The 25,150-nt window shown below is 35.3% G+C and overlaps 2 protein-coding genes across 6 annotated transcripts; one reads left to right on the top strand and one right to left on the bottom strand.

The window, feature by feature from the left end:
• The first annotated feature begins 9,252 nt into the window (after nucleotides 1–9,252).
• Nucleotides 9,253–12,874, top strand: fdx1 (ferredoxin 1). The gene is made up of 4 exons (XM_026218048.1): nucleotides 9,253–9,546; nucleotides 11,383–11,507; nucleotides 11,976–12,105; nucleotides 12,442–12,874. Exons 1-4 carry the CDS (start codon nucleotides 9,392–9,394, stop codon nucleotides 12,569–12,571), a joined length of 540 nt encoding a protein of 179 aa, XP_026073833.1. The 5' UTR covers nucleotides 9,253–9,391; the 3' UTR covers nucleotides 12,572–12,874.
• A 132-nt stretch (nucleotides 12,875–13,006) lies between these two features.
• LOC113053209 (rho GTPase-activating protein 20-like) lies at nucleotides 13,007–23,856 on the bottom strand. Of its 5 annotated transcripts, none has more exons than XM_026218044.1 (16): nucleotides 23,495–23,856; nucleotides 20,540–20,619; nucleotides 19,801–19,968; nucleotides 18,904–19,053; nucleotides 18,735–18,776; nucleotides 18,566–18,650; nucleotides 18,401–18,478; nucleotides 18,214–18,280; nucleotides 17,923–18,078; nucleotides 17,253–17,437; nucleotides 16,871–17,035; nucleotides 16,170–16,300; nucleotides 15,775–15,958; nucleotides 15,498–15,609; nucleotides 13,886–15,041; nucleotides 13,007–13,754 (listed from the first exon to the last, which is right to left on the bottom strand). In XM_026218044.1, the coding sequence occupies exons 1-15, from the start codon at nucleotides 23,567–23,569 to the stop codon at nucleotides 13,918–13,920; spliced, it is 2,802 nt and encodes a 933-aa protein (XP_026073829.1). In that variant the 5' UTR covers nucleotides 23,570–23,856; the 3' UTR covers nucleotides 13,007–13,754; nucleotides 13,886–13,917. The 5 variants fall into 5 exon arrangements, with proteins under 5 accessions (XP_026073829.1, XP_026073830.1, XP_026073828.1 ...); XM_026218045.1 differs by having other exon boundaries at nucleotides 13,007–13,751; XM_026218043.1 differs by having other exon boundaries at nucleotides 13,007–15,041.
• Nucleotides 23,857–25,150: the final 1,294 nt, after the last annotated feature.

The following is a 25,150-nucleotide window of genomic DNA, read 5'->3' as shown; positions in this document are numbered from 1 at the left end:
TTTTTTGTGAATTTGGAAAAGAAAAAAAATCTCTGTTTCCAATGTGTTTTCTCATTAAGTCCCATCGTGACGCTATAGCTAATGCAATACATTTGTTTCTTACTGATCTGGTAGAGTACGGTTATATTTTCAACTATCCATAGACAGAAAATTATATTGATTAGTGCATATCAGTACAAATGGTTATGGTTAATAGTGGTTATTAGTGCAAAATTGTTATGTATTTTATGGCATGCATTCCATTTGAAATTATGACTTTTGGTTATTATATGGCCCAATTATTGTGCATTTAAAAACACTGGTTCTTTGTTCATTTAGAAATACGATAACCACAAACAGCATATAAGTACCATTATCAGCTAACAAGTAACAAACTCATTCCAGGTAAGATCATGAAGTGTCCTGTTCATTTTATTAGCTTTGTATTACTGGCTCTGCATTATTATTGTTTTTTATGATAACTAATCTGTATTAAAATAGATCTTTACACAAATGGATTGAGGGTTTTTAGTTTTTAATCATGGTTATCTAAATTTGCTTGATTTGTGAATAGGTAAACTGATGATTAACCAGAATACAATTCTTCTAGAATTAAAAAAAAAAAATTCAGTTCTTCGATCGAATGCATGACATTTTAAAAATTTCACACAGCCTTGCTGATATTCAGACCAACAAAAAGATTGCGAGTGGGAAATTGCTATTATAAAATTCAGTTAATACAAGTTAATACTGAGTAACTTTTTGAGGTTTGTTATCTTAACTTTATGACACTTTCTGCTGCTGTGTGTGGGATACTGCTATAGCTAGTGAGTTTAGCCAACTGTTAATGCTAATAATTCTGCATAATACGGACATTCCCACATAAATCATACGTTAATTACAGCCCATTACATGGACAGTCCAATACATTACATATATTTACACAGTTACAGTCAGAAATGATTGATGTGAGATTTTTGTTACAGAAATCTTTAAACAGTAAACTAACCTCAGGTTTGTTGTTATTTCAGACCTAACCTCCAAGACTTTGTGAGACAATGACACAATTCAACATTAATGGCTCTGATGGGTTCAACAAGTCGAGCTTTCCTAATAAAATAGAGTATGCAGAAGCCGTGTTTATCTGGATTTTGAGCCTCTTTGAGATCCCAGTTGTCTGCTTAACCCTGTTTGCATTGTGTTTTCTCATCAAGTCTCATCGTGCTGCTTCAGTTTATGTGATTCATTTGATTCTTTCAGATCTGTTACAGACTGGTTTTATAAATGTATTAACAACCAAATTAGAAAATGCTGCATTCTGGAGTGCATATAAGTATTGTTTGATTGTGGGCATGTTTTTCATGGCATTTATTGCTATTGAAAGATACATTTTAGTTTCTCATCCTCACTGGTACAGATCTCACCATTCAGTAAAAATGTCATGTTTTATTTCTTTTATCATCTGGTTACTGCCTTTGACCTTTGTGAAGATTAGAGATCAAGCCATTTTCACCATGTTTTCCCAATGTCTAGCATGCTTTATCCCTTACTCAGTAATCATTCTGTGTTTTGTTGGTACTTGGAGGAGTCTCTCTCGCACAACATCGTTTACTTCTAATAAGCGGAAATTAATTATGGGCAGTCTGTCTCTTGTGCTGTTTAACTATACATTACTTTTCCTACCCTTCTCTATTACAGGCTTTTGTTTAGTATTTTTGGATCCCCCACCTCCTATTGCTTTTAAAGCTCATATAGTTTGTCATGGTCTTTTGTATCTCAGCCCACTTGCTGACTGTTTATTATACTTGTTCATGAGGAGAGATGCTGACAACATAATGAGGTCTCTTTTATACTGTTGCAGTTCACCACAATCCAGAACATCTAATACAAACACTCATATTGGCTAATAAAAATATCAAACAGCGGTGTACAGGGGTCAAAATTGGCTCTCTGACTGGTCTGTGGCTATGCAGCCCCATACACAACAAACTGCAATGCACTCTGTATTCAGATACCTTTCCATTAGAACCAGCATTAACTTCTTGAGCGATCTAATCTACAATAGCTTGTTTGTTGGATTGGACCACACAGGCCAGTGTTCGCTCCCCACGTGCATCAATGAGCCTTGGCCACCCATGACCCTTTCACCAGTTCACCACTGTTCCTTCCTTGGAGCACTTTTGATAGATACTGACCACTGCAGACCAGGAACACTCCACAAGAACTGCAGTTTTGGAGATGCTCTGACCAAGTCTTCTAGCCATCACTATTTGGCCCTTCTCAAACTCACTCAAATCCATATGCTTGCCCAACTTTCCTGCTGCTAACTCATCAACTTTGAGGACAAAATGTTAGGAGGTGCCTAATATATCCCACCCACTAACAGGTACCATGATGAAGAAATGATCAGTGTTATTCACTTCACCTGTCAGTGGTCGACGAGGGACAGGTGTGGGTGCTTAGTAGCTATGGTGATTAACTTAGGTTAAATGGAGACAAACCAAGGGAACAATGGCAACCATAATTGAACAGTTTATAGCTGAAATGTGTATGTTTCACACTCCAGAACATTAGGTGGGGAGCCTGCACCTTTAACGTTGGTTTGCCAATCTGCCCAAAAATTCAAGAGAAGAAGAAAGAACTCTGGCAAGCAGGGAAAGAGGAACTGAATACAGGAAATGAGTTCTGAATCAAAAGGAAGAGAAACATTACAAAAAAAAAAAACTGGGGTGTATTCCAGAAAGCAAGGTTAACCTACCATCACATATACCCTGAGCTCTCTCGGTTGATTAACCCAAACCTGGCTTACTTCAGTCAACTCAGTTAGACATTAGAGTTAACACACAAGACATTCTCAACAAAGCAATGAATTGACGAGTCACCATTGTAGGGTATCAGACCTGAATCAGACAATTAAAGATTTGATCGGGAGCATGGTTGAAACTTGAGGACCTGAATTCCACAGAAAGGCTCAAAACAACAAGATGTTGTAAATCAAATCCTAGCGCCACAAGTCGGAAGAAACTCCACTAACTAGCAGCTTGAACAGCTTTCTAAAAGAAACAAAAGAACAATTATTGACAATTCCAATTCGTAAAAGAGATTGTCAAATTTGGGCAAGTAATCAAGACTGATGGTCAAAGAGATGCACAGCATGACCATCACATGTTAATGATGGCAATCACGATCACAAGATCTTTGGATTGACTTCCCCCGACCTAGAAGAAAAGAGCCAGACTGAAATTCCTTTAAGTGGACCTTTTAACCTCTGGTCTCCACAGAACGTCCTTATGTCAAAGAATGGCACTTTTAAAGATGTAGGTGCACCAAAATGAACTCAAAAAGACTTATAAACGAATATCAGTCCATTGCTAAACTCCATGACATATATGTAACACACATTTGACTATCATGTTTCTAATCACTTATTGTGTATGTCTTTTTAATAACTTTTGAATAGCTTAAGGATTCATATTCATGTTTAGTATGTGTGTTTGAATCTTCTTGCTTGAAACTTTTCTGACAATCAAGTATTTGTCAAATGTATCATATTCTTGTTATAGGAATCATGTCCATGATTTATAAACGGGGTGGAGAAACATTGCAACACCACGAGCAAAGATAATATCTAATTGGTCAATACAACATTTGAGGTGTGGCCGAAAGGCCAGTTTAAATACTCAGGACACCGACAAAATTACAATCTTAGCTTTTGCTTTTAGCTTTTGCTCTTAGCCATGCTTTTTGTCATTACATTTTGCGTTCTTTGAGCGCTGTTCCAGTGTGCTTTGGCCTGCACACCTGCTGCTACTTAGCCATGATGAGAAGAAACACCACCTTGTCTCGTCAAACTTTACTTCTGTTCTTTTCTTTAGTTTCTTTTCTTTTCCGTTAAGAGTTTCGTGTTCTGAGTTAAGTTTTGTAATGCCATGTCTCAGAGTCTTACCTCCAATGTCTGCCTAAAACTACAACCAGCCAACAACTCCGCATTTTCTGACAACTCCCAATCACAGGCTTCTCAAGACGTCACTTCAACGACTACTGAACTTCTACCCAATCAGCAACCTCAGGAAACTGCCTTTTCCATGAAAATAAAGGGAACCCCCTTTACATGGGCAATGCAAGTAATTACCTCCAGACTGAGCTGAACTGGTGTATCTAATATAATTTTAACCTCATTGAGGAACTCAATGCGAGGGTTAATTAAGTGACTGATGGATGTTCATGTCTATACTATTTCACGTATTGCTCTAAACTTGGGATTTCACATTTTCATTCTCTTAAACTCATTCTTCCCTAACTTTCTCTCTTCCTACAACTTGTGATTATGTGAGTTTGTGTGCTTATGTGTTAGATTAGGTAATAAAGCTTTATTCATATTGAAAAGAGAAGTATCTTGTGTTTTGTGCTTACAAGTTAATGTCTTAAACTGCCGATGTTGTTCCTGTGCTAATTAATATGTTTTCACTATACTTTGGATATTAATATCCAGCGCAGATTTGATGTTAAACGGCTCGTTCAGTGAATCGCAGGGCGTCTCAGTGATCAGCCGTGAAACATTGATTCTGTTCAAATTCCATTTAAAATCTTAAATGATTCCCTTTGAGCTAATTTGACCTGTTTCCCTTACACCTTGGGAACCGATGCTATGAAAAAGCACTCCATGCTGTTTTTTTCTTCATCTTTAGTTTACATAATAATAATAATTTACATAATTACTGCATATCGCCAACCTAATTGATGGTTGTGCAATATTTTTTTTCATTTTAGAATAATATAATATTACCTATAAATAACATATACAGTACAACTATATTCCTATTACAGAGAAAGGTTATGTTCAGGCAGTAAGTTTTTTATGGCTACTTACATACCCTGAGAGTTACCTCCGTTTTTGGAACCAAAAGCTGAATTTATCTATTTACTTAATAAAACATTCCCAGTCGCATAACCTGCTTTCTGATTCACCATGTACTGTAAGCTGGTTGGCATGGTTAATGGCTTATAGCTATTTAACAAATAGGCTACTTAAAAAATAAAAACCCTATAGGAAAAATTTAATGGAAAAAATACTTCCAGAACCAGTGCCACTATATGGGGGTGGGCACTGTTACACTATACAATATTTCTTGTTGTGTCATGTGATTAGGGATATCATACCATCTGATTTGTTCTAACTCTCTGATTGGTTGCAAGTTTGAATCTTGTCTTTGTTTGCATTAAAATGAGATTCTTCATTTGCAGTCTTCATTTGCCATTATGCCATGATGCAAGCCTGTGTGCCAAAATTTGCTGGCTACATAAAAAAAATGATTTCTTCTAACTTGTTGATTATGTTTTAATTATTTCATTTTCCACTTTTCAAGTACTGTTGGTTTTGTTTTTGTGTTTACAAAATGTAAGCAATAAAGTATGTTTAAGTAGGGCTCTGATGATATGAGTAATTACTGATGATACCACCTTTATCAGCCTCAAAGGCCTGAAGCCTGTATAGAAATGAGTTGAGATACCAGCAAATTTACCTCAGCTCCAGTAAGTCAAGTCATATATTATCTATGACTTGTCGAGATCAACTCATTCCACTCAGAATCCAGGCCAAGTCCAAATGCTACTAAATATTTGATCTCGGACTCAGACTTGAGATAGACTCCAAAAATTACAATTCTGTCATTAATTACTCACCCTCATGTCGTTCCAAATCCATAAGTCCTTCATTCATCTCCAGAACATGAATTAAGATATTTTTGACCCTTTCTGGCCTTGCATAGACAGCAAGGCTTAAATGTTTTATGACCCAAAAAGGTGAGAACATCGTCCATTTGACTTCAGTGGTTCATATGTAATGTTTTGAAACTACGAGAAAACTTTCTGTGTGCAAATAACCTTTGTAACTTGTTTCAAGTGAGAAGAACTTGTTTCAAACTTACAAAAATATGTTATTCCAACTTCTAAAAGATGACTAAATTAAAATAAAAATATAAAAATAAAAACTGATTCAAAATATTAATAAATAAAATATTAATAAAATTAATAAAACTTAAAATGAAATTACCTGTTTCAATGCATAATCCTATGGAGCCAAAAGAGTCTCAATAAAGATAAATGCACACACTACATTCACATATGCACACACAGGATTCATACATGCACACACATAATTCATAAATACACACACATGATACACAAATGCACACAAAATTCACAAATGAACACACACAATTTAAAAAGCACAGAAGATTCACAAATGCATACAAAATTCAGAGATGCACACACAATTCAGAAATACACACACAATTCAGAAATGCAAACAACATTTACAAATGCACTCAAGATTCACAAATGCACAGGAAAAGATTCAGAAAAGATTTCTGATGCACACACACACACACATATCTTGATTTACAAACTGCTTGCGGTCTGTGAACTTCACTGCATTTGTGTGTGAATTTTGAGACTCCCCTGGCCTGACTTGGCTCTACACACAAATGCATTTTTTTAAACCGGGAATAATCTGCAACCAATCAGATATCTCCCTTGTTTTAGCCAATCACAAGAATGCACCCAACGTGGGGGATTGTTTACTTATATGCCAATCAGCGAACGACTCACTTTCGTCAGCGAACAACTCACTTTCCTCACGCAGCGAACGACTCACTTTCCTCACCGAACGACTCACTTACCTCACGCAGCCGGCGACCCACTTTGCGCAGCCGGACACCCACTTTGCGCAGCAGGAGACTCATTTTCTGCAGCCGGAGAATCACTTTCCTCTCGCAGGGAACGACTCACTTTCCTCATCGAACGATTCACTTTCCTCACGAGTCACGCAGCGAACGACTCACTTTCCTCACGCAGCGAGCGACTCACTTTCCTCAGCGAACGATTCACTTTCCTCACGCAGTGATCAATTCACTTTCCTCAGCGAACGACTCACTTTCCTCACGCAGCCGCACACTGGAGACCCACTTTTTGCAGCCGGAGTCACATTCCTCTTGCAGCGGACCACTGACTCTCTTTTCATGTAGGGACAGAGTATTATAATTAAAGTGATTTCTATATTGCATCCAAAATAATATTTAGATATATTTAAATATTCAAAAAACTTTTTTTACTTTCATTAAAATATTTCAATAAAATGAAATAATTGCCTTTTGAAAATTTATGAATCCATGGTTAACTTTTTTTCTGCAGTCACTGGGCTATATGTATTGAGACATTTTAAAATTTATATTTTGTAAAAAATAAAAAATAAAAACCTGAATTGTAATCTAAACATCTGTATTTTCATACAATTTCATAAATAAGTAGGCTATAATATGTCACACTACAGGCATATTGCGCTGTGTGAATGCATTCATGTGATTGGCTTATAAGTAAACAATCCCCCACATGGAGTGCGTTCTTGTGATTCGCTAAAAGAAGGGAGATATCTGATTGGTTGCTGATCATTCCCTGTTTAAAAAAAAAATGCATTTGTGTGTAGAGCCAAGTCAGGGGAGTCTCAAAATTCACACACAAATGCAGTGAAGTTCACAGACCGCAAGCAGGTTGTAAATCAAGATATATGTGTGTGTGCATCAGAAATACATTTCTGAATCTTGTCCTGTGCATTTGTGAATCTTGAATGCATTTGTAAATGTTGTTTGCATTTCTGAATTGTGTGTGTATTTCTGAATTTTGTGTGCATTTCTGAATTTTGTATGCATTTGTGAAATTTCTGTGCTTTTTAAATTTTGTGTGTGCATTTGTAAATTTTGTGCGCATTTGTGTATCCTGTGTGTGTATTTATGAATCATGTGTGTGCATCTATGAATCCTGTGTGTGCATATGTGAATGTAGTGAGTGAATTTATCTTTATTGAGACTCTTTTGGCTCCATATTATCCAGCCAATCAGAATAGATTCAGACCATAAATACAAATAGAGACTGGCTGCTAACTAATTTCAAAATTACTGTATATATTCACATATAGACCTAATTACTCCTGATTTTAATTATTGTTCACTGGGAAATTTAACTGTTGTGCAGTTGCAATTTGGAATTGGCTGGGTCAGTAAATGGTTTTTGTGGTCAGTGAAAGCATCTACAGTTACAAACGACCTCACTCAGAAATTCAAGGATGTGACCATTGGTAACCATCTGAAGTGTTTTTCCCCCATAATAATAGCCAAAGCTGACAATAGAGCTGCTCAGAAGGCCATTTAACCTTCATCCTCTCCTCGCAAATGTAGGGTCAAAATTATCAAAAAAAATTTGGTCCAGAAAGCTTATATTGATAATTTTAGCTGTTTGTTTGTTTATTATTCTTACTGTTTTGTTGTTGTAATTGTTGTTTTGTTGTTGTTTTTTTTGTGATTTTTATTTTATTTGCTTTTAATTCTGGAGAAGTTTATGCAGATTATCATATTTTCATACATTAGCCTACAAAAACGAACAAAAAGACAATTGTAGTCATTTTCTATAGAACACAGAAAGGTGCATCGTAAATTGTCTCTGAGTGTCTCTGATGCCACCTGGTGAAAAAAAGAAATAAAATTGCATTTTATGGGTACTGGCACTAGAGGGGCCTATAGGATCCCTGTGGAGATTCTTAACTGAGCAAAACAAGTGAAACATTGGCATTTACACCAGCTTGAATTTGCTTTTTTAGGCATTCATATATATATATATATATATATATATATATATATATATATATATATATATATATATATATATATATATATATATATATATATATATATATATACACACACACACACACACACACTAAAAACTCTATATTTTGTAAAAATTCAAACTGAATGCTAATCTAAACATATGTAAATTAATATGTAATAAATATATAATATATAAAAATATACAAATTATATAAACTCATTGGTCTCCACCACAGCACTTAAATTCACTTAATACAGTCACTTCCCAGCATCAGCAGCATTCATGTTATAATGTTTCTATGTGGTATTTTTAGATTTCCACAAACCTTCATTCTGTATGATTTATAACCTGTTTTCCTTTTTTCCTAATAAAGGCCAAAAAAGTTTCTTCAATGTTTCATATAAAGAACATAGCGCAGAGAGAGATTGGTATGACTGTATGTAGTATGTAATATGAAATTAACACAATTAACTAAAATAAAAAGAAAAAAAAAGAAAGAAAGAAAATCCAAAATCGCTATTTTAAAAACTCATAGAAAGAACCACTGATCTATATATGATATAGTTCTTTATTATAGAGCATTGGAAGGAACACATGATGAATTATTTCCGGGTTGGACTACAAATTGACGTCACGACGGAACAGCTGTATTTCCGCCAGATATAAAGAGTCGAAAGTTTAATTCCAGCACACATGTAACGTTGTTAGTTAGTTCTTCAGCGGTCTGTCAACAACAACAAAAAATATTGCAATGTCGGCATGTGCACTGAGAGTGTTACTCCAGCGAGCGGCTGTGATGCGTAAAGCGGCGCACCAAACATTCAGTCAAACCAGAGCGTTTCCTCAATGCGTGACTGGGAGCTACACATACAGCAGAGGAATAAACACATTAACTAATTCACTAAGGTAAGAAACTGTGTTTCAGAAAGTACGGAGTCATTAGGACTTATGCATGTTAGCATTTTTTTCAGCAGTATTGTAATGTCCCAAAACGTGTGGATTACATAAAATACGTAACGTCTTTAGGTTAGATAACGAGTTGTCAAAACGAGTTGCTTTTTTATTTAAAGAAAAATTATTTAGCGCTTCTGTCAAAAACAAAAACAAAACATGCCTCTGTTTACAGTCTTATAGGGTTCACCTGATAAAACAATATACATAATGTTGAAAATGTAGTGGTTGTCAAATGTTAGTTGATAGTTTATGTGATGGACTACAACTGTGGTAGTCTGCGAGGAGAGCTGATTTCATACATCGACTCAAAAATAACCTTGAGATCAGTAGGTTAAAAGTAATTCAGATAAGCTCTGAATGATATAGCGTAATCTGTTTGCATTTGACACATGGTTTGATATTTTATTTCTAATAAAGTGACATTAATGTATTTTAAGTGTGTTAAGTGCATAACTATTTTTGGGGTTCACTGTATTTCTCAGTTGTGCAATAGGTTAAATATGTTAAATGTGCTTTTTTTGTGGGTCAAGGCTATTGGGTTACAAGTATACTGCCAGTGTTTGTACATTGTGTAATAATGTGTTCCTCTTTATTTTATGTTATCTGTCTTTATCTGGGTTTTATCTTTGGATATATGGTGACTAAGAATGTAGACTATTGTTATGGTGAATACACTGATAACTGAAGCTTCCTCAAGGTTATTTTATACAATCCAACTCTCTGTAATACTTGATGTCAGATTTGGCGTTCAGATGTCAAATGTTTCACAATCTTGACTTTTGTTCAGGGCATTGCTATATGCCATATAACCTACTGCTGACATGCTGACATATCTACTCTACTGTTCAAAACTAGTCTAGTTTAAAAGGAACAGTGTTCAAAGTTGATGATGATAAATGTTTCTTGAGCACCAAATCAGCATATTAGAATGATTTCTAAAGGATCATGTGACACTTAAGACTGGTGTAATGGCTGCTAAAATGTCAACTTTGTATCATAGGAATAATTTACATTTTAAAATAATAATGGAAAATAATAATTTTAAATTGTTATAATATATCACAGATATTAATGTTAATTTTTGAACAAATAAATGCAGCCTTGTTGAGTATAGTTCTTAGCAGCTACTTTTAAAAAGTATGACCAGTACTTATGTGGTCTCTCATTTCATAAAAACACAAGGTGGTCAGAAATATGACCTTAAAGAACTTCTGTATTACTCTATACCGTAATATTATTCTAAATATCTTTTGCCTGCTGAAGACTATTGCACCTAAAGCCCCTCCATGCTCCCTCATTGTGTTTAAGCCTCCATGCATAAGGTTCAGGAGGGTTTTATCAGGGCTTAGGTGAATTCATGCTCAGAAAATTCTATACTGTTTATTCTATTCTAGCTGTTGTTTAAAATCATACCGAATATGAACAACAGAGGAATGACAGGAAATGTGTGAATGAAATGCAACAACCATAATTGTTTTTTGGCTATATTTTTTGTTTGCATTATAGAATGATGTAATATTTAGTCCATCCATCAAAGCCTATTTTTATTTTAAAAAATGTGCTTTTCTCAAGGGATCTGCATTTCAGGGAAAATCCCTTGGCTTCTTGAACAATGGTCTGATTAACAACATCAACAAGAGGTTTAGCCAAAGTTTTCAGGAAAATGTGCTTAAGGATACAACAAATCTTTGTTCTAGGTTTTGCATATAGCACTTCTGATGATGATGATGATGATGATGATGATGATGATGGCTTTTGCACCGAAGTCTTAAAAATGTCTCTGTGCAGGGCTGAGGAGAAGGTGACCGTTCACTTTCTGAATCGAGATGGAAAAAGGATTTCGGTGAAAGCTTTAACGGGAGAATCACTACTCGATATCGTTGTTAACCATGATCTAGATATTGATGGATTTGGTAAGTTATTTACAAATATTGTACATAGTGTAAAAAGGTAAGTTTTATTTGTACAGACAATTATGTACATCTCATTGACCCACTATAAAAACGTGAAGTTTCCTCCTGTGTCACCTGATGTAGTCACATTGATTTAGTTTACATTATATAAATCCACTTGAAACACATTTTTAGGCTACTTGATGAAACATTTTTACAGTGCACATAGTGTACTGTCTATGAGGACTGCTGGTTGCCTCAAAAAAGCAAAGGAAAAACATATGTGATTGCCATAGAAAGGCAAAAATGATTTGATCATTGTGAACAGGCCAAAGCTTTACAGGGCTTTGTGTATGTAATCCAAAGGTAAAATGAGGTCAACAGCTAAAGAAATATTTGAATACTTGTCATGTCAATGTAAGTGGAATGTGAGTCTTAGTAGCTTGCAGGCTAATATTTTTGTGTGTCTCTTTTGGGTTGTTGAACTAGGTGCGTGTGAGGGAACTTTGGCCTGCTCTACGTGCCACCTTATTTTCGAGGAGGCCGTTTATAAGAAGCTTGGACCTATTTCCGATGAGGAAATGGACATGCTGGACTTGGCTTATGGGCTTACAGACACGTGAGTAAACCAAATCACTCCAACAATAGGAGATCATTTTATAATTGTCTTCAGAAGCCATGCAGTAGCTTTTAGTATTTTTGTACAGACCTCAGTTTAAAGATGAAGAAAGTATCTCTTTTGATGTTGAAATACACTTTCCTATTCTATATTATGCAGAGACAACAATTAATAAGACAGATTTCCCTGTAATAAAAACTATATCTCTCTATCATTGCTCTGTTCATATGAGCATCCTCAGCACATGGTAACGTTCTCAACCAATAGAGAGAGTTATCTGGATTTGAATATTCATGGCAAATCTTCACATTTCTCTTTTGCATGTACATCATTTAGATCTCGTCTGGGTTGCCAGGTGTGTTTGAGGAAGGATCTGGATGGGATGATTCTGCGTGTGCCAGACGTGATATCTGATGCTCGAGTTGACAGTGAAAAAGAGTCCTCCACAGCCCCACCCAAAGTATAATCTATAAAATAAAGCCCAGTCATATAACATAAAAACTGCATTATGGAGAAATCTTTAATAGCAGGCATTTTAATATGTGCTACTTTAATAGAAAACTACATTTTAATTGATAACATATATTGTTTCATATTATTTACATGCTGCCATAAGTAGTTTTTATAATTTTGGTGATTGTAATTTTTTTAAATTGTGCAGATTCTGCAATTCTTTGTGTCACAATGAGAGGTGGGAGCATCTTGTTGTTATACATTTTCAATGCAGAAATAACTAACTGATTTATTGCAATAAATATGATATTTAACATTTTAGGTTGCTTTGTTTTTATTTTGTACTTGAAAGCTGGGACATCATCCTCAAGCAAGTACATGTGATTTTTTTTAATATTTGAACATGTTTTGCTGCTAAATAAGTTATATTGATGCATTAAAAATGTTGACACGAGCACAGTGAAAATATGAATTATTGAGGGAAATATGTTTGCAAGAATGAACAATTGTTGAGAAATAAACTAGGGCCACACACAGATGGGATTACTAGTTTTAATAAGATCTATGGTACAAAACATGATGGAAATTCAAATTAAATTCTGTAGTACTATCTTAAATAGCATTTCTTTAAAGTGCAATAAAATATTGTAAGTATAAATCTTTTTTTTTTTTTTTTTTTTTTGCTTTGAAACAGTTTGGTATACATTTACAAAAAAAAGGTTTGGCTTTGTTTACAAAAAGGCATTACAATGCTCACAAATCATCTTCGAATGAAATCTTCTTGGACCTCAGAATGGTGGCATTCATCTTACAGAATCAAAATATGAGTGATTACGTTTTAGGATCAACAGGCAAAATGGGTAATGTATCCCTACCCTAATACTGAAAAGGGGATTTTGTGAACTTGCAAGTATAAGTGTGTGCTGTTTTTGAATGTTTTACATGTTTCAGTTTGACTTGCATAATGAAAAACACATTGAAAACTGAATAAATCAGTTAAGTAGGGTTGAGCTGATAAATGATGTTACTGTCCTTCGTCGATGGCTGATATCCATGCACACGGTCCACGTGCATCCCAATCTTTGTGAGTTGACTCAGCGGTTGAGTTTGCTTGAAAGCTGTGCGGATGTGGAAAATAAAGTATACCTGGGTCTTTAGTGCATCAGCTCCTGCAGAGCGTGCCAAAATCTAAACTGCTGATGAAGATGAAAATGAGAATATTACGTGCCTGCTCTAAAATTAAATAATATTGTAATATGAAGCCTGTAATTGTTAATTATAATAAACTGCAGATTTTTATTATTAATGGAGTCATAGTGTGTATGACCTGTTTTTGGAAAAAGACTGTTCCCATTGGCTTCAGACAATCCACTGGCTGCTACTGCAACAACTGAGCCTTTGACCTTTCCCATTAGCCTGCTTCTCTCTGAGAGGAGAAGCATCCATAAAGTACTCCCCGACTATTTTTCCAGAGGAGGGGTGCAAATCAAGAGCTTTAAACCTCAACTGCTCCCCAGAGAGTTTGCTAGACTTCAAACCTGCGTTCTGTCCCCTGACTTTGTGCACCATCAACTTGCAGCTCTGTCTGCAAAACACACTTTGTGGTAGCTTGACCTCTTCTTCAGTCCTGGTTTGACAAGTGAACCCGACGGTCTGAGGGTCAGGGGGCATATTTGGGTGTCCTAAAGTATTCCGTGTGTGGCTCCAGGGGCCCCTGTAGAAAAGGCCTTTTCCTTTATGTGAAAGCATTTGAGTGGGAGTCTGTGAGAATGGTTTTCTGTTGAGTTTTTGATAGGCCTGCTGATGAAAAGGAGGATTTTTGGGCACTTTACATTGTAAACTCCTTTCAGTATCAGTGATGTTCCTCTGATGATGTGGGAGAGATGATTTTTCATTCAGCAAGCTGTTTGAATGTTGGTAGTCTGCGCCATTTTGAGCGAGCAAATCAGATTGTCCCTTTTCTGGAGAGTCCTGAGGAGAATGACAAGTCTGACGGGTGGACAGAGAAAATGGACTGTCTAATAAACTCAGAGATGAGTGCATTGGTGAAGTCACTGGTGATGACACATTGGAGGTTGATGGAGTTTGCTTTTCTCTCATGAAATTCAGTTGCTGAAAGCTTTGTTCTAGAAACAAATTACCATTGACCTCATCAGGTCTCTTAAACTCTTCATGTTTTGCACTTTCTAGGGTTACTTCCTGCTCCTCAGAAGTCAAAGCAATGGTGGACATGAAGTGTCTGTGTAATTTAAGGGATCGGAGCTGTCGCACTGCAGGTGAAAGGTTCCCGATTTGTGTCAATGAGGTGGAAGACAGCAGGTGGCTTTCTGGCAAATCAAGGTCACAATCACTCAGTGACATGAGTGAGTCCATACTACGACTGTCTTTAAGAGGGCGGCTCTTAGAAATATCCTCTGTGTCTGTATTCACCTCATTCTTCAGACTCTCACAACCCGAATCTGACATCTGCTGCAGAGACCCAACTAGAGGCAGGAAGAGAAAAAGATATATAGACTATACAATTTTAAAAACATAGTAAGATAAATTCTGTGAAAATGTGCTGTTGTTACTATTTATGAAGTTACAGTATTTTTTTTAAACTGATCTGGGGTCTCCAAAGACATTGTTGTTATAAATAATGCTGAAATAAAATATGAATATTAGATTAGATATTTTAAAATATTAATAATATTTAATCTAAAAACATGAAAATAACTAAATGAAAATGGTTGCCTTGGCAGCGTTCCTTTCAAACTTTCATTTATATTTTCAACAAGGAAAAAAAATCTGGTTGAAATAATCACACTAACTAATCTTTATTATTATTATTATTAAAAAGCAGTCAAATTTACTAAAGCACATTTTTCAGGCTAAAAGAAATATTCTAAAGTGTTGTTTTGTGTTGGTGTGTTGTGAATGCTGTATGTATTTATAGTAACCTGATCCGTGGTTGCTTCTATTGTCTTGAGTCAAATCCATTAAGAGGGTTATAATTTCATCCCCAAACAACGCACAGCAGTTGTCAATCAAAACACGCACAAGGTCACACACCTGTGTACAGATTACATCAGCAATTACATTAACATTTCCTTTCCTATGTCTGTTATATTTTCCATTCCTACTGCCATTTCCGTGTTCTTTAGAGAGCCATAATGACGATTACTTCAGCAGATCCTCTGTGTAGTAATTTGGTAATAATAAAGCATGTGCACTTACCTTTTTGGCGTCTTTTTCATGAGATTGTGATAGTTTGCAATTCCACAGACAGCTAGGTGCAATACACACCGCCAGGTTAAAAGAGGTCATCTGGTTGTGCTCAGCATTGAGCTGTATGTGGTGAAGCATCGCTAGCATGTGTCTCAGCAGCAGGAGATTTTCTTTAGGTAAAAGCTGAACAAGCCTGGGAGTGTGGGCAGAAAACACATCAAAGTTAACTGTCTTCACGATTAGATAACTCATAAAGCTAAAGGAAACTGGCTACTAAATCTAAATCTGCTTAAGGTGTGCAGTAATATCATAGCCTTGATCCATCATTATCAAGGTTTTATCCTTCTTTGCGAACTAGCATTACAAAACCTGATAAACTAATCGGGGTGTTACTGGGACTTTACCTCTGAACATTCTGTAGAAGGTTTCTCTCCGGCATGTGTCCATTGCTTTCACCATTCTGCTCAACGGCTTGGAGCCACTGCTCATAGAGCTCCTCACACAAGAGGCTGCCCGGTATATTGCGTAAGAATTCCTGCCAATCAAAAACACAGATATAAAAACAGAGAGTCTCATAATAGAATCAAAGTTTATTCTTGACTCACACTACTGTTCGATAGTTCAAGGTCAATTTTTTTTTCTTAAGAATATTAATACTTGTATTCACCAAGGATACATTCAATTCAAAGTATGACAGTAAAGACATTTATAATGTTACAAAAGATTTATTTTAAATAAATAATGCGCTTTTGAATTTTCCTTTCATCAAAGAAACCTTACATTTCCATAAATATTAAACAGCACAACCTATAATTGCTAATAATAATAATATGATGTTTCATTTGCACTAAATCAGTATTGGAATGATTTCTGAAGGACTGTGTGACACTGATGACTGAAGTATTGGCTGCTGAAGCTTTGCCATCACAGGAATAAATTACATTTTAAAAAACATTCAAATATAAAGCTGTTATTTCAATATATTACTGTTTTAAGTGCATTTTTTATCGAATAAATGCATAAGAGATTTTTTTTTTTTTAAACCTTACTGTGAAACTTTTACAGCCCCCAAACTTTTGAAGAGTGTTCGTGCATAAATATGTACCTTGAACACTGAAGCAGTAACAAGTACAGGTTCTGCACTCAGTGGCTCTTCATAGTGACCAGAATCCAGCTTTTCCCTCAATTCTCGGCAGGCCTTCACTGCAGCAGAGCACCGGAATATTCCATGCGTCACGGTCCCCTCTCTGCACAAACACTTCAGCATGTCCTTTAAAAAACAAAAGACAAGTGGTTTTATTGTAATAATATTATTGTAATTGGATGTCATCATATTTTAACAAAGTGCATTATGTCATTCAATAATGCTGAACATTATGCAAAAAAGTTGGACTGCTTTTAATTTACATAATATAAAAATTTTGAAAATTAATACTTTAGGGATTATCTTTTTAATTGCCTAAAATTAGAGGATTTTCAGTACATACAACAATGGATGATGGCAGGATATTGTCTTTTATCACATCACTGAGTGGCCGACCAAACAGATGACCAGAAGCTGGTTGAATGGTTTGGACAAGAGATTCGGTCTGAACATCCTGTTCAATGCTGAAGCCTCGTTTAAAAGCCCAGCTAAAAATAGACATCCTCCTCCTCCTGCTTTTCTGTTCTGCTAGGAGAAATGTATGCAAGAGAGGTCAACAAGATAAAAAAAAAAGAGGCAGCGTTTAAGGACATTGTGTATGTGTATATAGAGCTTAATATTCAGACTTGATTTTGTGTTTTGACATAAATGTGGGCTTTATTTAAAAAAAAAAAAAAACCTGAACAGTCCAACTGTGGACTAATCTAGATGCAAGGGAAATCATCACAGAAGTTTAAAGCAACACTATGTAACTGTATTTTCTGTGTTCAAATGTATATAATGAGCCAGTACATCATAAATTAATCTACCAATTGCCATAGACATATACTTGAAGAAGTAGCTCTGGATAGAATGTTCTTCTGCGGGATGCGTGCAGTACTGTTTATTAACCGCTAGAGCGCCAAAATTGACATAGTGTTCCTTTAAAATATTATGGTTGCTAGTAATATACGGCCATACTACAAAAATAGAACGAGTAGTATGGTAGCATTCTGAAAACAAGCATCTCTCACCTGTGCAGGTGCTGCTACTCATTTTACTGGGCCTCAAGAAGAACTGGCACTGAGCGTCAATAGGCAAAAGCGCCATCTGGCTGTAGGATAACGTCACTGCATCTTGCTGCAGCAGGCGAATGTGGCTCATCTTTATGCTATAAGGAAACTCATGACCTGGTGGAACAAAAGCCCCTTATAAAAGCTGCTGTGCAGGGATAGTATCGGATACTCATACCACAGTACTTTATTATTTCACAGCTAAAATGTTTGATTGCTTTGATGACAGGAGAATCTCTGACAAACTCTTACCAATTAAAGGGTATGGTGTTTCATCTTGTTTTGAACACACCCACAACATATAATCTTTTATTCCACCCTGTGTGCAAAGAGAAAAGTTAAATAAAGTTAAATAAAAATATAATTAAATAATAATCATTTTATTTATTTATCTGTTGCTTTGGTTTGTTTGTGTAGTAGCTGTGCAGTCTTTTCATACCGAAAGACCAAACTGCTGCAGTGCTGTGCCAATGACATCAGAGGTGCAGTCTGTGTTGCTGATAAAAAGAGTTTTTGCCTAAACAGAAAAAAAGCAAATTTACATTCATTTACACATCAAAGCTACAGTACATCATTTTATACTCAAAAAACAATCCGTTCTCACATAGGCACAGTTGCCGACATCCTTTGCAAATATCTTTAGTGGAATCATCTTCGGATCATCACTCTGTTTTTCTTCTTTTATACAACTAATTAAAAGAGGGAGAAGAGAATTTTAGAAGAGAGGATTTATTTCTTCATTGTATTTATTGTAATATAGTAAAAGAACTGACCTTTCAATTAGAGACAGCCACCTGTCTTTCTCTTCTGAAGTGCTATACACATGGACACACACAAAAACAGCAAATTTTAACAGGAGAAATCAATGGATATGTTTAGATTGGCTATATATATATATATATATATAAATATATACTGTATATACTGTGTGTGTGTGTGTACCTAAAATTAGCCACACAGTTGTAAGTTGGCCAACCCATGACAAAGCTCCTCTCTGAAGCGGTACTAGCCTCACACACCTCATCCACACAGCTGGCCGTCCACATCTCACTAACACGCACACACTTCTTCTGCTTCACCTGCATTACTGACCTGAAGAAAAAAACATCTCAAATTATTCAAAGACAAAATCATTAGAGCTATACCATCTCACCACTTTAACATTGTAGCTCTACATACTACCATTCTGAAATTTGGTGTCAGTATGTTTGTGTGTGTGTGTGTGTGTGTGTGTGTGTGTGTGTGTGTGTGTGTTTGCTTGTTTATTATTTAGTTATTTTATTTTAACAAACACTTCTATTCAGCAAGGGCACATTTAATTGATTAAAGGTGACAGCAAAGACATATACAACATAATATTTTTTATTTCAAATAAATGTTATTCTTTTGAACTTTCTTTGCATCAAATACTGTCTCACAGTTTGCACTAAAAAAAGTTTAGCAGCACAACTGTATCTTTTTTTTTTAGCACTGATAATGATAAGAAATATTTATTGAGCAGCACATTTACATATTAGAATGATTTCTGAAGGATCATATGACACTGAAGACTGGTGACTGCTGAAAATACAGCTTTGCAATCCTATGAATAAATTATGTTTTGAAATAAAATCAAAATAGGAAACTGCAATAAATTTGAAAGATTTTTATACTGTATTATTTTACTGATCTAAGAAATGCAGCATTATTGAGCAGAAGAGACTTCTTTCAAAAACATTAAAAAGAATCGTACCAACCCCAAATCTCTGGATGTTTGTGCATTTCAATATTTAGGTGATTTACAGTATGTTAATACATGAATATATTTGAATTCTTCTTAGTAAATTTCCAAGTCCATACTTGGCCTTGGTGATGATGAGAAGATCACTGAAGAGGATGAGGACTCTCTCTTGGGTCTGTAGCCCAGTCTGCAGCACCACATTGCCTTGGCAAATGAGCTTCCTTGTTGGGCTGAGCAGAGATTGGATCAGGGCGAAAATGTCCTGGCTAACCTGAGATGCACAATCCCTGACACAAACATGAGACAAAAAGAGACATTCATTGAAAGGACAATGGTAGAAAACCTATACAAAATACACAATTTCCCTGGGCCAGGCATATTTAATTCGAAGTTTGCATAAGAAAACATGTCCAGTTCATCAATCCATTTGCAATTAATCAAAGCTTCTGACTTGAGTGCTCTTTTATGTGCTTCATTGATAGATTACCTCGTGTTACAGCTGCATATCAGACAAAAGAGAGATTTCAAAAAATATACGCATAGTTTTCAGACAGCCTGTCTGATGGCAGACAACTTTGTTTCTCTGTGTCACTCTTCCACACACTCACACACGTGCAGATGTTGGTTGTGAGACCACGCACGGGCTGGTTCTCTTCATTCTCTCCTTTCAGTTAAATGCAAATATACTCAGAAGCCTCTTGCATGCACACAAGCAATGACTGTGACATTGTGCCAGAAGTGGGAAACAAACTGCTCACTGAGACTGAAACAGACTTTAAAATAATCAAACGGCCATGCAGTCTAATTATGTTCACAGCATCATTACATGCACACATTTTTAGTTTTCAAAGATCATACCTGGCAGCAGGTTTCGACTTTGTAAGAGCTTTACTGAGAATAATAGAAGGTGCCGACTGTCTGCGCTGAGAGAAAGACTTCTAGAGAAAAAATAAGAGAGAGAGAGAGAATAATGTAATATAATAAAAGAGACAGAAAGATAATCAGCATTACATAATAACACACAGATATTCACAACAATGCTGATATTTGGTTTAACAGCACAATTATCATTTATCTATTACGATTAGTGATCGACCGATATTGGTTTTTTATAACCGATACCGATTATTTGTATGTTTATGTACCCGATAACCGATATGCAGAACCGATTTTTATTTACTGTTATACTTCTGTTTCTGACAATTATTACAACACAAATGAGCTGAAAAAAACATTTTATTTATAACAATCACTCCCCCCTTGCATACAAAAAAAAACAACATTATATTTATACACAAATAAATAGAGGGGTCTGAGTCCAAAAAATTTAAGCGCACTGTTACTAAGTGTCTTTGTTTTAAAATAAAAGCTTTGATGAGGTAAAAAAATAAAAACAGGTAAAAAAATAAAGCACAAAAATGATTCTAACATATTGGTGGGGGCGGGAGGGCTATTTAGGCGTGCATAGCCATTTACTCCCAGCTAAACAGAACTAGGTTTTAGTGTAGAAAACAGAGTCTTTCAGCATTCTGCCCTGTAAGCCTGCTTCCTTCAAAAATGTCATGCAGTGGCATTGCTTGAGGCTTCCTGATCATCAACCCAGTCAGGTGCTGAGCAATATGAACAAACTTTTTTTCCCGAGACTATATAAAGTTAAACAGCACTTGTCAGTTGGCATTTTATGATCTAGATTCAATCTAACGTTAGATCATGAAATGCCAACTGACAAAGTGCTGTTTGACTATAATTTAATCAACCGCGATCGCGCATGGAGATAATAAATAATTAATTTCCACAAAGCGGTATATGTATATGTGTATTAGCGAATTAATTGTTATGTAGTAAATGATAATATAATCTAGGGTGTTTAAACAAGATAATCTTGTCAAAAGTTTCATTCAGTGGCCGTGCTTGAGGCTTCCTGATCATCAACCCAGTCAGGTGCTGAGCAATATGAACGAACTTTTTTTCCCGAGACTATATAAAGTTAAACAGCACTTGTCAGTTGGCATTTTATGATCTAAATTTAATCTAACGTTAAATCATGAAATGCCAACTGACAAAGTGCTGTTTGACTATAACTTAATCAACCGCGATCGCGCATGGAGATAATAATTAATTTCCACAAAGCGGTAGACTATATTTATATGTGTATTGTCGAAATAATTGTTATGTAGTAAATGATAATATAATCTAGGGTGTTTAAACAAGATAATCTTGTCAAAAGTTTCATTCAGTCGCCGTGCTTAAGCCTCCAGATCATCCGTCAGTTGCTAAGCAATATGAACGAACTTTCTCTTCTAGACTAATGGTGAGCAAATACAACAGATAGAGAATTAAATTCAACGCTTTTATTTTCAACATGCACTCATTCATGTCTGTTTTATTTAATTCATGTAAAGATACGTCTTTATTGGGGCAGGACATGATGAATTACACTACGTGACTCAATGAGTTCGTCTCAATTGTTTAGAAACAAGCTGCATAAATTAACTATATCAGGAATTTATGTCTCAGATCTCATTTGTGCATGTCTGTTATGTTAAATAAAGTTGATTAATTAAAGCAAACCAAGTAGAACATATATTTACCTGTGCACTGAGTTGACTGATCTCCTCAGACACCCGGGCTGCAATGGCGGAAATCTCAAAACGGCCACAAGATGGCGCCGTAAATCGGCCAATCCGATATTACAAAACCAATACCCGATTATGGAAAAATGCTTAAATATCGGGAAAAATATCGGTAAACAGATACATCGGTCGATCACTAATTACGATTATCATTTGTTGATTATAGGAGTATTAAAATCTGAGAAACAAAAAGCTAATATTGCCTAACCAAAATTTCAAAAACCATAAAACCATTACTCTCCTCCTTATATATATAAATCAGTAATTTTCTAAATTGGTTATTTTACATTTATAGTTTAACATTTTAATTATATACTTATAAATATTGCTATGGTTGATGACATAGCATTTGTTGTAAAACCTTTCCTCTCGTCCTTTAAATATATTTGAATAAAATATATTTTCTACATTTATTAATTTACTTTTTATTAATTTTAATACTTATATAGAAGTTATTACTATTATTATTGTTCTTTTAAAAGTTGTATTTTTTAGAATTTTGCCTAGATTGTGATTGGATGAGGGGAGACGGAAGCATTGAGAGTAAACTCCAGGACTCAAATTTGGGTCACCAGAGGCTCTGACGCACTTATGTACAGTATATTGGTGCAATGCCCACAAGGCTATGGCTTTGATATTATTGCTATTTTAAATGATGGATTCTATTATTATAATTTTTTTATTATTATGTTGTCAACTTAATTTATAAAGTTAAATGAGTTGGCTACATCTGTTATTTATCAAAATCACAGTACAGCTGTGTGTATGACTGATTCAACACTCTCTTATATTGATACAGAGTCGTGCTGTCTTTATCTGAGCTATTTTTAGTACCTTTTTTAACCCTTTCTACTCTAGATTATTACTTTTTCACTAATCTCTTTTCGCTTTTATTTGAAATCTACTTTTCAATTATTTAATTGAGTTTGTTTTGTTAATCTTCATAATGGAGCTTTGAATGCTGAAGCTAAACCCTGGAAAATCATAGCTTTGCACCAGACATAGGTCTGATGTTCTGTTGTACAAATCTGGTCCAACTAAAACAAACCATTGTCATTATACTAAATGAGTATGCAATTCTATTGAATTATTTAATTATTGAACTATTGAATGTACATGATAGACTACTTTTATTTAAAGTCTCTCTATTGCGAATAGGTTCTTATGTTGCTTTACTTACATTGGAATGCTGGTTTTCCTCACAAATTTTGATTTGGCTTCTCTTCTGCCATCCTGGCTCATGAAGCGGTCCCATGGTTAAAATTCAAGTAAAAAGACTGTGGAGGTGATTTAGAGGACTGATCAGATCAGAAAAGATGCTTCCATATCATCATATGCCTCTGGAAAATCCTCCCTTTGCTGCCCTCCTTCTTTTCTTTTTCAGTGTGGTAAAAAATACCAAATCCAGGGGTGTAATCAGTTATTCTGTCCTCCTCACAAGCACTTTGACTGTCCACACTTTGAACAATGTATTTGTCTTTCCTCTCTGAATGATGGAAGATTAATGTCTGTGACTCAGGGGGAGGATTTAGGAGGAGGGATCCCGGTACATAATGGGATGTAGGTCTGTAAAACAAATGTGTGTAGTTTCAACAGGGGAGAGCAAGTTTATAACTTGTGAAACAACTTTCTTTAATTACATTTGTTTGTCTTTGGAAATTACACATTTTGACCAATATTTCTAGAAGAATCTATTTTGTATTTATTTATAATAATTCCAGTTTGTCTTCATACCCTGCCCCCTCCTTTCTGGGATGAGTAAATGATCAGACAAGCTTAAGCCTCTTTTCTCACCAGATGAAGCCAGTTTGATTGACGGTTGCTCAAACTGTAATCATATTTTCCTCACTATACTCCATCAGACTGTCCATTTTGTATACTGATTTTGTCCAACCCCAGCTCACAAAGGAGCATGCAGAAAATCTGTCTTTTGCGCATGCACACACACACACACACACACACACACACACACACACACACAAAATAATTAAAATGTTAAAATCAAGAAATGAGACTATAGTGTTGACATTCTAAAAAAGTAAAACACAAACCTCTGAACTCAAAGTCAAAAATGCAGTAACTATGCAAACATCAAAACATAATTTATATACATTTTCACATTTCATTTTCAATTTCAAAATGTGAGAATATTGAGTCTATCTATCTAACACATACAGTACATGCAAACAATAAAGAATTTAACAGGGTAATAGAAATAACATGATGGGATTGCATGCACTGTGCTTATTTACATACAGCCTATGTATTGCTTTGCTCTTTTACAGCCAGACACAATGTGCCTCAGGTACTCTGCTCATTGACCTTTTTGCTGTGTAGAAAATGACACGCAATGAGCTCTGCAACCTGGATCTTGATACAGCTTATGTTAATTGTAGTGATTGGTGGGTGGGGCAGGGATCAGGACATGTGTGTATGTACTGAGGAAAGTTACTGACCTATATTTCAATGAATCCATTTATCCTCAGTCCTAAAAATACTATATACAGTATTCACAACAAACACTCAATTAACCATTTTTAATATGTGATGATGATTATTATCACTAAACTCTATTGTGCTGGGTGTTATTGTGAATCAATACTACTTTTGTACTTATCTTGAATTTTACATACCATAGTTTAAATAGAAACATCTGATAACTACGAGCAATTGTAAGAAAACACAAACACCAGTGATTTAGAGACAGAAGTATAAAAAACTTTGAATTTCTATTTAGAATAAAGTTTGAATGTATTTTTCAGGAAATACGAAGTGATGGGGCTCAATGTAAAATTAAAGTGAACAATATAAAATATTCCAACAAAAAAATAAAAAA

Source organism: Carassius auratus, chromosome 34 (assembly GCF_003368295.1).
Source record: "Carassius auratus strain Wakin chromosome 34, ASM336829v1, whole genome shotgun sequence".
NCBI lineage: Eukaryota > Metazoa > Chordata > Actinopteri > Cypriniformes > Cyprinidae > Carassius > Carassius auratus.
The sequence above is the reverse complement of the archived record's forward strand: the minus strand, read 5'-3'. Positions and strand labels throughout refer to the sequence as shown.

Bases quoted from the DNA above. Each gene is read 5' to 3' on its own strand.
- fdx1 (XM_026218048.1), top strand. From the start codon at position 9,392: ATGTCGGCATGTGCACTGAGAGTGTTACTCCAGCGAGCGGCTGTGATG. The intron at 11,508-11,975 runs GTAAGTTATTTA...TTGTTGAACTAG, and splicing joins TCTAGATATTGATGGATTTG to GTGCGTGTGAGGGAACTTTG. The intron at 12,106-12,441 runs GTGAGTAAACCA...TACATCATTTAG, and splicing joins GCTTATGGGCTTACAGACAC to ATCTCGTCTGGGTTGCCAGG.
- LOC113053209 (XM_026218043.1), bottom strand. From the start codon at position 23,569: ATGGGACCGCTTCATGAGCCAGGATGGCAGAAGAGAAGCCAAATCAAA. The intron at 19,054-19,800 runs GTATGGACTTGG...TTTTTTCTTCAG, and splicing joins CTCATCATCACCAAGGCCAA to GTCAGTAATGCAGGTGAAGC. The intron at 17,036-17,252 runs GTATGTACTGAA...TGTTTTTTAAAG, and splicing joins TCCTGCCATCATCCATTGTT to GACATGCTGAAGTGTTTGTG.